The sequence below is a fragment of the Mastacembelus armatus genome, chromosome 13, assembly GCF_900324485.2.
Source record: "Mastacembelus armatus chromosome 13, fMasArm1.2, whole genome shotgun sequence".
In the NCBI taxonomy this organism is placed as follows: Eukaryota; Metazoa; Chordata; class Actinopteri; order Synbranchiformes; family Mastacembelidae; genus Mastacembelus; species Mastacembelus armatus.
The window spans coordinates 20,470,066-20,485,180 of NC_046645.1; the positions used below are offsets into that span (position 1 = coordinate 20,470,066).

The following is a 15,115-nucleotide window of genomic DNA, read 5'->3' on the forward strand; positions in this document are numbered from 1 at the left end:
TTCCTCTGCTTTTGTGATGCACCTGCTTTAATGTAATGATTAATTCCTAAAATTACTTAGATATAATCAGATTAGTATTTCCAGGGTATGAAATATGAGTACAAAACTGTGCTAAAACATTTGTATCTCTATCCATCTCTAAATATTACTTGTCAACTTGCTTTCTCATCTATTCTTGGTTTCAAAACAAAACTTGGCATTGTCGTCCTCTTTGAACATTGAATGTCTGTCTATTAGTGAGTCCTTGTCAACAGTTAAAGAGCCAGTAGCAGCTGATGAATGCAGCTTCAGGATTACTGCCTTTCGTTGGGACAGGAGGGGAAATTGCAATCTGTATCAAGCACTGGAGAGGAACCAGGGCTGCTTTAATTAAAACAAAGCTACACTAATGGTGTGTAAAATGGCATGTAATCTACACACAATAGTCAGGGTGTTTTCAATTATTAAAGATACTGGAATTTAAATGTGAATGTGAGAAGTTGCTCATGACCAGGCTCAGCAGTAGAGGTGCAGGGTTGATGTTCTGGTCAGTGGGAAGTGATGCTCAGTCAAGCAAGAACGTGCCAGACAGGCTTCACTGCTCTAATGACACTCCATTCCCTTCTTAATGTTGCAGAGGGATCTGTCACTGACCTGCAGGCTTGCAATATAACACAGACAAATTATGCTCTTTACCAGTCAGCTCTTTTAACAAGCACAATTTTTACAAACTGTATTTGCATTAAATCCATTTGTTTCTTAGCTAATTTTGAGTAATAAAAATTGCATATATTTCTTCATTAGGAAAATGTGTATATGAAAATGTAGACTGGATTTAACTTTCTTTACTTTGTTTAAAGGTTGCTCTGCCATGCAATGAAGGACCACATAGTTCGGGTTGCCAATGAGGCTGAATTCATTCTGAATAGACAGAGAGCAGAGGACGTCCACAAACATGCAGAATTTGAGGTAAATGCTGTGCCAGCCTTTCTTGCACCTGAAATTAAATGGTAAAAATATTGTACAAAATATTGTAATTTAGCCATTTAATAGCACTATTGCACATCAACTGTTCTCAGAATTCATATGTCACCATTTACTCTTCTAATAAAAAAAAATCCTATCAGTATAAAACAGCTATTCAACTACATGTTCGGTAATAATGTTTATCCTTATCTTCATGAATGTTAATTCCACACCCTTACAATTCTTATAAGGGAATTTAATTACTGGTAGCAAAGGGACATGCCTGCATTTATAATTTAGGATTTTGATATGAGCTTTTGCCACCAAATCCGGGGATAACCTCCTGAGTCTGTATTTAGCCCACCCACAATCAGACACTACTGTTTCAGAACATGAATGGAAATGCTAACAGGGTTTAAGCAGTTTGTGATTATTAATTTTGTGCTGTTATTTTCTTCTAATAGTTTTTTATATAAATCAAGCAATATATATATATATAAATAAATAAATGTGGGTGTGTGATCACACAAACCTTCACACACTCTTACACACACTTCTGCTGCTTCTGTTAGCAGCCTGTGCATGTGAGGAGTGATGAGTTTTTTATCTGGGAACAGCAGCCATCCTCAAACAGCTGCTTGATATACAGTTCTTGAGGATCCTTGACCTGCTAGATAAACTGGAAGAGACTGCCAGATATGCAGTGTCAGGAGAAGGGGGAAGTGTACCTGGCCCCATCCATTCTATCTGCCAACTCACAACAGCCTACACTTTTCATCTAGGTCTGACATTACTTTATTACCCACTCTTCAAGATTGAAGATTCAGGATGCAGATAAGACATTTTTACAATTAAGTTGGTGTCAGGGTGACATGTCATATGCTTTAAGATGATAAAGTTTGATGTTTGTCACAGTATCACGTGGTAATGTGAGGTGACAAGCGGAGATTGAGTTATGCGCCTTATGAAGAATATGTTGATGTATAATATCTGACAGAATTCAAATTTGAAGAAGGAAACTCAATTAACTTCCAGCTTCTGTTATCAAATTAGAGTTTGAATATTAGCAAGAGTTCCCCCAGGGTGGCATAGTAAGACAATCTTGTTTTAGTAGCAAAGACAGAGTCAGATGTGCTCTTCTACATTACTTATAGCCACCTGGAATACTTGGAGATTTGCTGTGAGTTCTGTAAATTGATTTAACACCAATGTGGCCATTTTAAACATTTTGGGCAATCCATTTTTAAATTATTCTGGCACTTAGATATTGCTCAGTCAAACATTGTTTTTATTGTTGTATTACTGCTATTTCTAATGTTAATTACAGTTTTGCAAGTTACAGGAGGAATTGTATTTTCATGATATATTTTTAGTTTGAGCTTTAGAAAACAACAGCATATTTACTTTTTACTCTAGCCCTGTGTCAAGCGGCAATAACATACTTGATATGATGGCAGTGTAGCTTTGTAAAGCTTGAGATAATATATTCTGTGTGGATCTATTAGAGTATTTTCCCTTGTCCTGTAATAGCACCATCCCTGTCCATTCATCTGTCCACAGTTAGGGAATGGACTGCCTTCATGTGCTCACCATGATTTACTACACTCCTCCAAAAGAGTAGAAATATATCTCTCAGCTGTCCACTAATATCTTTATGCACTCAAGTGTGTTGAATGAAGCCATAACATTCTTCAGTGTGACAAATGCTCCATTAGAGGGTATATATTATTCTGGATTTATTCAAGTAAAACATTCTCAAATGCTATTAATACACTATCAGACATAATTTCTGGCAGTGTATAATGTACAGCACCTACAGCCATAAATATATAATGAGGTTCACACTATGTCTTTTTTTTTTCCTTTTAAAATCTCAAATTAGTCCAACTGTGCCCAATATGCTGCTGACAGAAAAGAAGAAGAGAAGATGTGTGACCACCTGATCAGTGCTGCAAAGCACAGAGACCATGTGACAGCCAACCAGCTAAAACAGAAAATTGTCAACATCCTCACCAACAAGCATGGTGCATGGGGGACACTGGCTCAGAGGTAAGCCCTTATCATTGGACACGAAGAGCAAATTCAGACCAACACAGGCCATGTTAAGTTCCTAGCATGAGCTGTAGCTGCTCAGTGTTTGGTCCAACCTCGCGGACAAAAGTTACCTATTCACAAAACTCTGCGGTGATGGGATTGGACCACCAGTTAATGTCATTTTCCCAGGATTCGATAGGGTCAGTGATTGGGTCAGCAAACGCAATTACAGTGTGGAGTGGCTTAATCCCCTAGGGACAGCTGATTGGCCAGTTGTCCGACATATTGGGGAGGAAGAAGGGGGTTGGGATGTCTGTGCAGTGTTGTTCAGGCATTCATTGACCCTCTGACTAATACAGCCCAGCACCTGGCGGTAGTAGCAGACTTCCCTATGGGCTCTGTTAAAATAACCTTGCGCTCTTCTGCTCTGCCTCCCCACTCACTTCACCCACATGGTAACACACATATAGAGTAGAGTGGAAGGGTCAAGAGCTACTTGTATTTGACAAACAGGAGTGTTACAACAAGCTATTTTTGTAAGAAAGGAGATTATTTTTTTCTAAGCAAGCATGCAGTTGTTACGAAGACTTTAGTTATTGCTTGCAGGCGAAACTGTAGTAAGGTTTGTTTTAAGATTTCTGACTGTACAAAACCTTCATCACTGGATGCAGATCAGATGCAAAGATGTTCAGCAAAAGAATTAAATGTTCAAGCCTTAATCCAAATACTTTACTGTGCTGTGGGCTGTGAGCTGCAAGAACAGGCACTTAAGAGAGACTGCCATTTTTATGCAACCCACCACTGCTGATTTGCCAAAACAAATTTGGCCTCTTTGCTGAAACAGTAGCTTTGGTTTTATTATTAAATTTTGAAAATATAATGCAGATGTTCAACCATGTTTGCTGAAAATGGGTTTGTTTCATATCTTAAACCATGTTTATTGTTGTCAAGAAAAATATTGTAGCTGGTGTAATTACTTTTTATGGCTACTTTTTATGCCTTATGTTTAAAGAGTTTCCACCCTAAAGAGCAGATGTCATAAACAGCTACATTTGGTTTCTTTTTTCATGGATTCATGGGAGATTATGCACTAGGGCTATTGTCTATTTACATCATAATATGACTCCCTGTATCATTTTTTGTTGAGGTTTTTAGAGGCCATTAATTTGTTGTGATTAATTTCAGAACTACAGCAGAGAGACTGAACGTGCACAAACATTGGTTTTAGAAGTATAGTAATTTTTTGGCTGTGCCTGAGAAGGTAACGGTACTCAGCACAGATTTTCATAAAACTGAGTGAACCTTAGCAGCCCATGACAAAATCTATTGGATTGAATTCTCGGCTCTTGTTCAAATATTTATGGAGTTCTTCTCAGAGGCATAGCATTTGCATTGAAACAAAAGGTTATTGAGTGAGGGTGCATTGTAAATGATACAGCAAAACTTCCAACAAATTCAAATTTAATGGTAAACTGCTGGTGAAGAAAAATGATGCAATATGCTCACAAGCTCAAGGCAGTGTTGCAGTTCAGCAGCTTAGTCTTATTCAATGCTACATTAACTTTCCCATTTATGCTGCTCTTGTAAAATATAAAGCCCTCAAGCATTTTGAGGTGGCTGTCTGTTATGTCTGTGTGTGTGTGTTGTGTGTCTGTCTGTGTGAAAGAGAGATACTTTTCTTGTTAATGTTTGTTTTCACCCTCATGCACAGAAATGACTTCTTTTACTCCTAAATTCTGCATGGAGACATGCCAAAGGCAGTATTTGTGCAGTATTTATTATAAACTGAATTTAGTTTTAAGCAGGAGACGAAAATTAGAACAACTAATATGTTTATATTTTTCTTTCTGCTTGCAATTGTGCTGATTTGATGAATGTAACCACTTGGTGTGACAATACATGCATCTGTTTTCTGTTTTTCTCAATTACAAACATCTGCATATTACTGTATCTGTGTCTCGGGCCGCTCCATTTTTAGCTGTTGTTCTCTTTGTGGCAAACATTGCAAGAAATTGTGCAGCACATACAACAACAACTGACAACAGGGAAATAATCTGTTCAAGGCTTGAAAACAGCTGCTCTGAAGTCATGTGATCTAAATGAAGAATAAGCAAATCAGACCCTGTGGTGGCCTGTTAGATTATTCTGTATGCCTCCTTGATGATGAATGTCCCCCTGTATAGAGTCAGCATAGGAAAATCAATACTCCTCAAATTGAAACAGTATAGGGTTGTATTGATCCACTGTGCTAAATCAAAATGAGGAGGCTTTGATACATCTCTCCAAGACAGCTCCCTGCCCAGTAATGACACACTATCAATTTTAGCTTTACACTGATAAATCAAGTTGAAAATTGGATGTCAGAGTTTTTTCCAGGCAGAGAGTGATTTTCTCTGGCCTCTGCTCCCCTCTGCTGTTGACCTCTGAACCCTGCCAGTGGATTATAAAGTTCAGGCTCGTCTAAAGTGAAAGTATATGTCAAAGCAAGGCTGATGAATTTATTGAAAAATTATGTCTAACACTGGCAGCAAAAGGACCACCTTACTGTGACAATACTATACAGTCTCTCCCATTATACAGCTCTGACACTGCAAGGCACTGCTGAAAAGTAAATTAAGAAGCAGTTGTCTCACTCAATGAAAATTTGTAACTCATCTCTGTGACAACTTAAAATGCACAGATAAACAGCGACGAGTTTGCATACCACCTTGTTGTTACTTTTTATGGATTAATACTTTTTTTTTTTTACTGGAGTTTTAAAATGTAAAGGAATCTTTTCAATATTTCTGCATCACAGAAATTCTTTATACACTATATACAAATTATGCATTTTTGTTGGCAGTAGTACTATATACATTATGTGCAAGTGAGGCCTGCATAAATACCAACACATACTACAGACACTTTAACAATCTGAACTTCACTTAGCCTCCACCATTTATTTGGACCACTACTACTCCTCAGGTACTAATTGTTTTGACACAATCAGCCAAACAGAAATGTAAAAAGGGCTGAAGGAGACAGACCTTCCTTTGTTCACATGCCAACATCCATGTTCACATCAGCAACATCAGTGACAACTGATGGAGGAGCCTCCACTGGCCCCCACAGCAGACCTTAACCTTACCTGACTAGTCTATTGATTGTCAACATTTCTTCTGTATAATTACTTTTTTGTAGCAGAGGAGAGAAAGGAAAATTGCGGCATATATTGATCTGTGGCAAGGCGGTGAAACAGCCGTTTCCCTTGACTAACAGTGAGTTTCATCTCTCACATGTGATGAATGGTAACAATCTGCCTGTGGATAATAACTTTGTGATGGAATGAACCTTTTTACTCACGATGTGCCTGGACTATTTGGTCTTGCCTGAAAGGGTTATCAATTCTAATAGAGGTCCACTAGCACAAACGGGGTGCACCCTATAGCTGCAGAGGGTTTGAGCTTTGATGACACCCCTGGGGCAAAAAAGAAAGGCCAAGGTCTATGGTTGAGTCAGATTGTATAAACAAATCTCAGTCTGGCAATATATATGATATAGTTATATATTATTCCTTTTGATATCCTGAGTAACGAAATGTTGTCTTTGTTTTCTGTTCTAACATCCTTGTGATCATTAAGGTGCATTTTGTTTAAGATTAGTATAAAATTGTAGAATTAGGTAATCCTATTAATTACTGTAAAATGAATGTTCCTCTAAGTGTTTACTTTTGGCTATGGAGTACATGCAGATTTAAGGGATTTCTACTATGTTCACTTCTGTCCTCTAGATATCCTTTTTCATTTTTCATTCTGCTATGTATAGAGGGTTTCACTGAATACATGCCAGTTAAAAACAGGTTACAAGTGACAAATTTTGTGTTTTTCACTTAGATTGTAGTTATATTAAAGCATGATGCCTCTTTGTTCTTGCAAGCTGATATGCTCTCTGCTTGTTTTTGACCTAGACCAGACTCTGTTCCCTTGGGGCAGTCTTAACCTTGCACATTGTGCTAATTATCTTTAAAAAAGCCCAATTCACACAATCATCAATTTCACTGGGCGTAGAAATTGAGCTGGGCATCTTCTGACTGTGCCCCATTTCTGTTGAATGATGGGAAACCACAAAGCTGGTAATCCAAGGGAGTTCACCTACAGTACAGTGTGGCTCCTCATCCCTCGTGTGATCGCATACGTCTGTCTTCATTACACCACATGACCTGGACTTAATCTTGTTGCTGCTGTGTTGTTTCCCTTTCGTCTTTGTCCAATACCCATTTCTCAGTGTTGTATATTCTCTGTCACTAAGTCTACAAAAGAAAAGTTATACCCAATAACTAAAAGCATTTGGATCTTAGCTTGGTATTCTAATGTCTGCAACAGTGCTGAGTGCAGTGATGATAAGAAATGCAGAAATTAAAGAGATGAAAGACTTCTGTACCATTTGCAGCCCTCTGCAATAATCTGATCATGATGTTAGCAATACAGTCACTTAACACTTGGCATTTGACAGATGCATGATCAAACCTGATGTGTTTTTATAGAGGAAATTACTGTTTTTTTTTTGTTTTGTTTTTTAGTTTGTAGGTTACTTTGAAAGCAGTGAGCTGAGAAATGCTCATCACCATATGGCTGCCAGTCATCACTTTTGATGCTCATACACAGAAAAATGTGGCGTAAAAATGCTAACCGGAAAATTTACTGGTGGACAGAAAGACACAGATTGTTTTCATGACCTGTAGTATCACTATTATTAGAGATTTGCATATCTGGTTCTAATTTTCTTTGGATCAAAAGGCTGGTTAAATGAAATAACTTGGTCAAAGTTAGATTCACAGAGTGTTTCTTGCTTTTATGGAGTAAAATGGTGCCAGAATTTACTAATTCTGTTTCGGCACGTTAGGTAGCTTACCAACAAACAGTGTCTTTTGTTTCATATAATCAAGTTTTATGCCATTTTTATTTTCATTTATTTATTATAACTACGCTTAGACTGCACTTACATCTACAACTAATTTCATAGACTTGGTAACTCATGGTCAGGGCCTGTTAAGACAACTGAAAACTAAAGAAAAGACTGATTGTCCTTAGTCACACTAAAAACTGACATGTGTTCAGTGTGTGTGAGATAGAAACCAGTCACTGTGCCTCTGAATAGAATTGTCCCTGATTGCTGGTATTTATTATAATTACCCCCTACTCATGTCACCAATGGAAGCTTTTAAGAGGAATATAATGGCGTTTTATTGAATCAGCATGTCCCCTGTCCTTCCTCTCAACTGCTTCACACAAATCTATTCTAAGCATAAATAGAATGAAAAGGAAATCTTTAACCATGAGATCCTCATATGTCTGAAATCCAGTGCTGTACAAGTTTTAGTGAGCCATTCTGGTTTTATTGACTTGAAAAACATGAAGTTAGTTATTGATTGTTGTAATCACTTAAATTTATATTTAATATTTAAATTATTATTAGGTAAAGATGTCTTTGAATTTTCAGCTGACCGTTTAATATTTAAATTATTTTATCTGTATTTAATTTCATTTTCAGATATGACATTGTAAAGCATGTATGAATGCAAGTATGGTACATTCTCGACCAGTTGATCTGCACTGTATGGTTCTTGTTTTTTTCATGTATGTGAGCTTAGTATCAGCTTTTTTAAATCATCGATGCAATAGGTTATACGGACATAAAAAAAAAAAAAACAGGTTAATCAGGTAACAGAATGAGCTTTCCTTGCCTCAGGTTCACCCTTACTCAAAGACCAGTTCTATTCTGCAATTAATCAGTCAAAATATGAAGAAACAAAATAGGGTACCTGCTGTCCTGATATAACAGCTACCATAAGGATATATCACCCCCTAATCCAATATGACCCCTTGTCAGCTGTCAACATATCTCTCTTTTCTAGAACAATGTTATAGGTTTTTATGAAACTGTTATCATTCCTTTTTTCTTTTCCTTCCCACCTTATTTTGAATTATGTTGGTCACATTTCCCCATTCCTTTTACAAGTAAAACACAGACTGGGGTGACTGGGGTGTTAGATGTGGCACCTCAGAAACATTCCTTGAGGAAAGATGTGTTTTAAATACCTATTTGAAAGAGGAGAGAATAGACGATAGTCCTCTTACTCAATTATCCTACTGCACTTAGCAAGTCTGAAAGCATCCATAAATAATGGTGTGACTGTTTCCTATAGGTTATCAGTGCTGGAAAATTAGCTTTTAAAATGCAGTTTGAAATCCATTTGGGTGATTGATGGGTGACAGGACTAATAAATTTTGCTACTTTCTAGGAGGCTGGCTTATAGACATTATTTATAGTTGTCATGAAGCCAGACACATTTGATGTGGCAAATATGCAGGTCTTGAGCCAACTCTGCTTAATAAAGAATGCTCTCGGATGGACAATTTGTTGTTCTTACACAGACAATGAAACTAGCTTTCTATCAATGATTCTGAAGCTGGAATCGTTTTTTATCACTTTAATAGAAAGTTGCCTTGACAATTTAGGGCTCAATTTCCGATTGTTTGCTTGATTTTAAATGATAAAAATGTGTCCATGTGCTTGCCAGGTACAATTGTGTTATATGTCTCATATGAGTGGTGACACAGATTTTGAGAAAACATTAAATTTGTTCCTCATTTCCAACCAATACTTGCTCAAACATGGATGTGATGTTTGGTATCTTGGTACCACCTCAGAGATCCCTTGTGTGAGAGCTCAGCAGCTCCCAGCTGTAGAACTCCATCAGAAGTCCAGATCCCCTCTGCATTTCTTAGACCACCCTCAGAGTGAGTTTTGTCAGCATGGCAGTTTGGCACGGGTCAAAATCCATGGGTCCACATGGTCTAGAATATCACAGGTCTTAGTCAAACAGCAAAATACCACATTCAAATGGAAAACATATGCACAGGACGAAACGAGGGCTAGAGACATCAAAATGCTGACATCCAGTTCATTAATCAGTCGTTATTACATTAGGATTTGGTGTGTTGTGCATTTGATAAGTTGTTAAAAACAAATAACAGTTCTTTGGCTTATACTCGGGTTATACTCAGGTGTGTCCTAAAGCAGGCAAAATAAAATGCATCTGATATATTTAATATATATTTAGGAAATCTTCAAAGTGGCAGCTTTTTTTCCTCACTGGCATCTGCTGTTCATTTGCACTAAGAATTAGGGGACATAATCTTCAGCAGTAATTGGCCAATTGCCTTCAGTGGATTTACATTTTTCACACTATGTAATCTTGCATTTACAATATCATTTACTTGAGTTTCTCTTTTCCACCCACTGATGTCTCTCTTTTCCTCAGTTAAGCCTTGAAGGAGATTGACAGGGAACAAGCTCAAGGCATTGCTTTGCATACAGTGGCTCATGATACTTGGGGCATTCATCATACACACAAACACACACAGACACTCAGTTTTGATTGATACTTAACTGAAGCTGAGCCTTGTTGCTGTCAGAGCCCAGCTAAGTCTCCTGAGCCTCTTGATTTCTGACATTTGTAGATATTATATTCATGGAGCAAGCAGGCTCTATTTTGTGATGTGATCCCGTGTAACACTTTAATCTGTTTAGACTGCTTCAATACTGTGGCAGGGAAGGGAGCAGAAACCATACAATGAAATAGACGACTGCCTGCCAAGATCTTACTGTATCCTGCACGCAATGAGAAATCTCTTCTTGGATTTGGACACAGTGCCAAATCCAAACTTTCAACAAAATAAAACATAGGGATTGCATTTTTCTTCAGATTTGGCTAAAAACAAAATTAGCCTTATGCCAAGCTGATGTAATCCTTACGTTACTGTCAACTGCAGTTTGAATTGTTGCTATTTTTATGTATTATACTTTCCTGTTAATGATAAATTAAAGCAAGACTCTTTCTTTTGTTGCATTTCCCATACAGGCTTTGAAATAGCTCCAGCTAGTGCACAGTTAAGGCAAGCAGCACTTAGTAACCTAATGCTAGTCCTGGTGCTTAATGGTTTGCATTAGCTGCAGGCAATAAAATTATCCCAGTTCCTTGCTAATGTTGGAATAATCATTTACAAAGATGGTTACCACATGCTGGAACTGTTTTCTTCTTTTTCTCTTTTTTTTTACGACCCTAATTCTCTGTTATTAATAATGAATAAAAATGCAATTTTCTGTCGGGTTGCTCCAGGGCTCTGGGAATCATTTCAATGAATATTTCAGCACATTATTTTAATCATGGCTCCACATATGCAGGGAGGGGGCTTGTTTTATAGGCTCATGCCTCAACCGCCCCAAGACCCCGATCATTAAACCCCACGCTGTCTGCGTTGAGGTTTCTACCTTTGATTTACAAGACTTGTTAAAAAACACTGTAAAATAGGAGGCAAGCTGCGCCATTTATACTTGTAATTTGATGCTGTATTTGTTAATGGGAGTGCCTGTGATTTATGTGTGCAGTGGCTGCTGCTGCTCCCTGCTGTTCTGATGCTATAGGCGTTAGCAGAGCTAACATTACTGGGCCTCTGCAGAGCATGCCACTAGGCAGCCTAATAAATCAGTTATCTGTGACCTGATTTTTCTCCTGAGGATGTTTTCCCTTGATAAGGAGGTGGCTGCTGTAATCAGGCTATCGCTGAGAGGTGTGTGTGCTGTCTAACCTGCCTGTCTTCTTGTCTCTATCATAGTCAGCTGCACGACTTCTGGCGTCTGGACTACTGGGAAGATGACTTGCGGAGGAGGCGTAGATTTGTCAGAAACCCATTTGGCTCCACCCACTTGGATGTCACATGCAAGTCACTACAGGAATATGGTGAGTTTATCACTTGTTTGTACTTTTTAACACATCAGAAATAATGAGCTGAAAATTCATGGACATGTTTACCCATTAATAAATATATACTAATACCATGTAGAATCAGTGCCATCATTAAACCATTATAGAAATCATTTAAAGACAACTGATGTTGTACATATTGTTTAGCATGTTGCTGTGGTGAAGTTAAGTGTCATTTTTATGGCTAACATATTTATGAGTCCAGTGCAATGAACATGACAGACTCATTTTATTGCACTTCTTTATTTCCATCACAACACATACTGAAGAACAAATTAGGTCTCCCCTTTATTGTTTCTTAATCTTTTCTCTTTCTTGAAACATTTCTTATTGACCCAGGCAGCCTTGGACTGTTGCCCACCACCTTGTGTCAATTTTGGCTTGTGTCATGCAACACCGACTTTTAAAGGAAAGCAGCTCAGTACTATTATACACCTTATGCACTTCTCCCCTGCCTCTAATTGAATAGCAGAGCAAATGTATTAATAGAACAGGGAGAATGTATAGATTCTTAAAATAATGCCGTAAGCACCCTTTTAACTTTATAGAAAATAGAAAACAGGCAATGTATTGTGGTTAGGGTAGACTTTTAAAATGACTAAAGACTTAAAGCAGCACATGCACAATGATCACAGTGTTCACAGACCTCTTGCTTTTCAGTGTTGAGCTACATTGAAGCCATCTCAGCTGGCTTCAGGATGTGATATGGCTGCTTTCAGTTTTTACTCTGCCATGGCCACTGTATTAAGATCGTGGCAGCTCTGTAAATAAACATGTGCCAGCTGCTGTCTCAGCTTCAGGTGGTCCATTTGAGCAGCACAAATGGAATAATTGCACCTTCTGCTTTCGATTTTGTGATGGTTCCATTGTTTTTAGCCTTAAGCAAGTTCAGTGGACTTGTGATGATTTGCTGATTTCATTCTGGCAAGAACTCAAGTAAACAAATGTTACAGGTTCAGCACTTTTGACCTGTTTAGAAATATTGAAGGCTTTTAAAACCTTATCGTTATTAGCATAGAAACTGCACTACCTTGCATCAACTTGACTTACCTGTAAATACCAGTAAACATGTGGAAGATATCAAAACATTAGTTAACTATCAAAGCCCTTCTGCAGCATTTTCCACCATATTTGACTTCAATATAGCTTTTATTAAGTATTGCTACTACTCTGTCTCTAAATAATAAACTGTCTTCAGCTTACATCTTTTTTGGTAATTGTTGCAACATGACATTTACTCACTTTTTTGTAGATGTTTTAAAGATTTTTTATTATATTATTAGTGTTATTAAAAAAGAACATTCACAAAGATATGCAGACAGCGGTGACCTTCCTAAAGACTATACTGTAAGTTAGATCATCTTTCTGATTGTACACAAACATAAAACAAGCTTTGACAGTTACCATTCCCCCATTGAATGATACTCTTAAGTCAAACTGTACATGATTTAGCCCATCAAAACACCAGAGTATGTTTTTGAGCTATCAGTGTTTTTTTTCTTGTTTATCATTAGAATCTGAGTGTAGTTGACTGAAGACTTGTTGAAGTCATGCTGGTGTGCAGTGGTTTTAACGAGGCAGCCAGCATAATGTATAAACTTGTCAAACGATAGGGATCGCCTGCAGTTGGATGGCCCTAATGCTCTCCTTGAGAGGTGAGAGGCACTTTCAGACTTTTTTTCCAGCAGGCTTTGATGTAGTTGTGCAGCAGAACCCAGTTTTTGTTTTGAGGTAAAAAACGAGAAGGATCTTTTGTTCTTTTTTTAGAGCTTCAGTAGATTTCGTTGGCAGTGACAGTTTGCAGTTTTTGTTTTAAATGTGCTCTGACAGTTTTATGAATATTCACTTTTAATTAGCATGGTATTAAAGATAGGACCTGTCTTTAGCAGATAACCCTGGTGCAGAGGCCCAGAGGTTGAATATCCATTAGTCAAAACATCCAGGCTTTGTTTCTGGGATTTGACAGAGACTCTATAGAACTTTTCAGTGGGTTCCTGGCTGCATAGGCACCAAAGTGGAAAAACAAAGAGGCTTGTTTGATTTGGCCCTTGAGAGTCATTATTAAAGCTTTAAAATCTGGAGCTCTTGGAGAACCCATAGGTTGTCCAAATTGAATACACAGTTTCTGGTTTGACAGCAGGATATGACAATATGTGCTCTGCCACCGTCTTGAGTTTGAGGAGGGCAGACTGTTGTGTTCACTGTAAATGTCAGTTTTCCAAGCTCCCTTGGGGAACATGAAAGTAAGTAGGGTTTTATTCACAAAAACATTTCTGTGAGTGAGTGGTGTGTGTTATTTTTGACAACTCTCGCAATCTTAGGTGTTTTATTTATGATTTTAAGGAGACTTTTTTTTTTTTTACTTTTTAGGAGTTGGATTAATTTATTTATTTGTTGAATGGATTTCCAAGAGATATCATCCATCCATAATCTACCACTTGTCCATCAAGCGGGTAGTGGGTGGGGGGCAGCTGGAGCCAATCCCAAACACTGAACAAGAGAGACCCATTTGAACAATTATTTTTAACACTAATTGTGTTTTTGAAAGCTGATATTGATTTCTTTCACTAAAGATGCCAGTGGCAATATCTTTAAATCTATATGCATGAATACTGCTGTGCTGAAAGTTTCAGTAAACATTTAGTGCTTTTCTCAGATTTATAATGTGCCAAGTTGAAACAAAATATAGATCATTTATACTAACATTCTTGGTAAAATTGCCCTTCACACTTGACTCTGCTGAAGCCTGATCTAGTCTGTCCCGGTGAGACAAGCAGGGTTGGATCTGCTTAGTATTTGGATAGGGGACCGCCTAAGTGTTGAGTGGCAGGCTAGCAACCTGTCCCTGTAAAAACCTCTCTGCAGCGATGAGCCAGCTGATTTGAAAGACCTTTGTCACGTCTTTATGTGTTGAGTGTCTCTGGGGGAAACAGCGGATCCTTAAAAAAAAAAAAAAATCTTGCTAAAATTGTTTGAGAGCACAAACTGATACATTGGCAAATCCAGTACATCAGTATAACCTTTGTAATCACTTCTGTGCAATGTGTGTGACTGTGAGTGTGTGAGAGTGTGTAATTTCATGGATGTGTGATGGGAGGTTAAACTCAGCCTTAAACTCTGCCTCGTTGTCTATTAGCGGCATTGACAGCTTAGCCAGCACATTCTGTCTCTGCCCTCTGCCTGTAATAACCTGCTCTGTTACAGCCAGCCACAGCTCAGTATCAGAGTATATTGTTAGGTGATTGGAATTGGGCAAGCATGAAATGGAAGTCACGTTAATATTGATCCAAGTGTTTAACGGGGTGTTTTACCTCCGGCTGTCCTTGCTGT

At 38.0% G+C, this 15,115-nt stretch overlaps 1 protein-coding gene across 2 annotated transcripts in view; it reads left to right on the forward strand.

The window, feature by feature from the left end:
- Nucleotides 1-15,115, forward strand: part of nbeab (neurobeachin b) — a 178,540-nt gene that overhangs the window by 99,399 nt on the left and 64,026 nt on the right. For both annotated transcript variants that reach the window (XM_026295919.2, XM_026295910.2), the window contains exons 35-37: nucleotides 840-948; nucleotides 2,828-2,994; nucleotides 11,637-11,761. In XM_026295919.2, coding sequence (XP_026151704.1) covers nucleotides 840-948; nucleotides 2,828-2,994; nucleotides 11,637-11,761 — 401 coding nt within the window. The remainder of the gene's footprint in view (nucleotides 1-839; nucleotides 949-2,827; nucleotides 2,995-11,636; nucleotides 11,762-15,115) is intronic.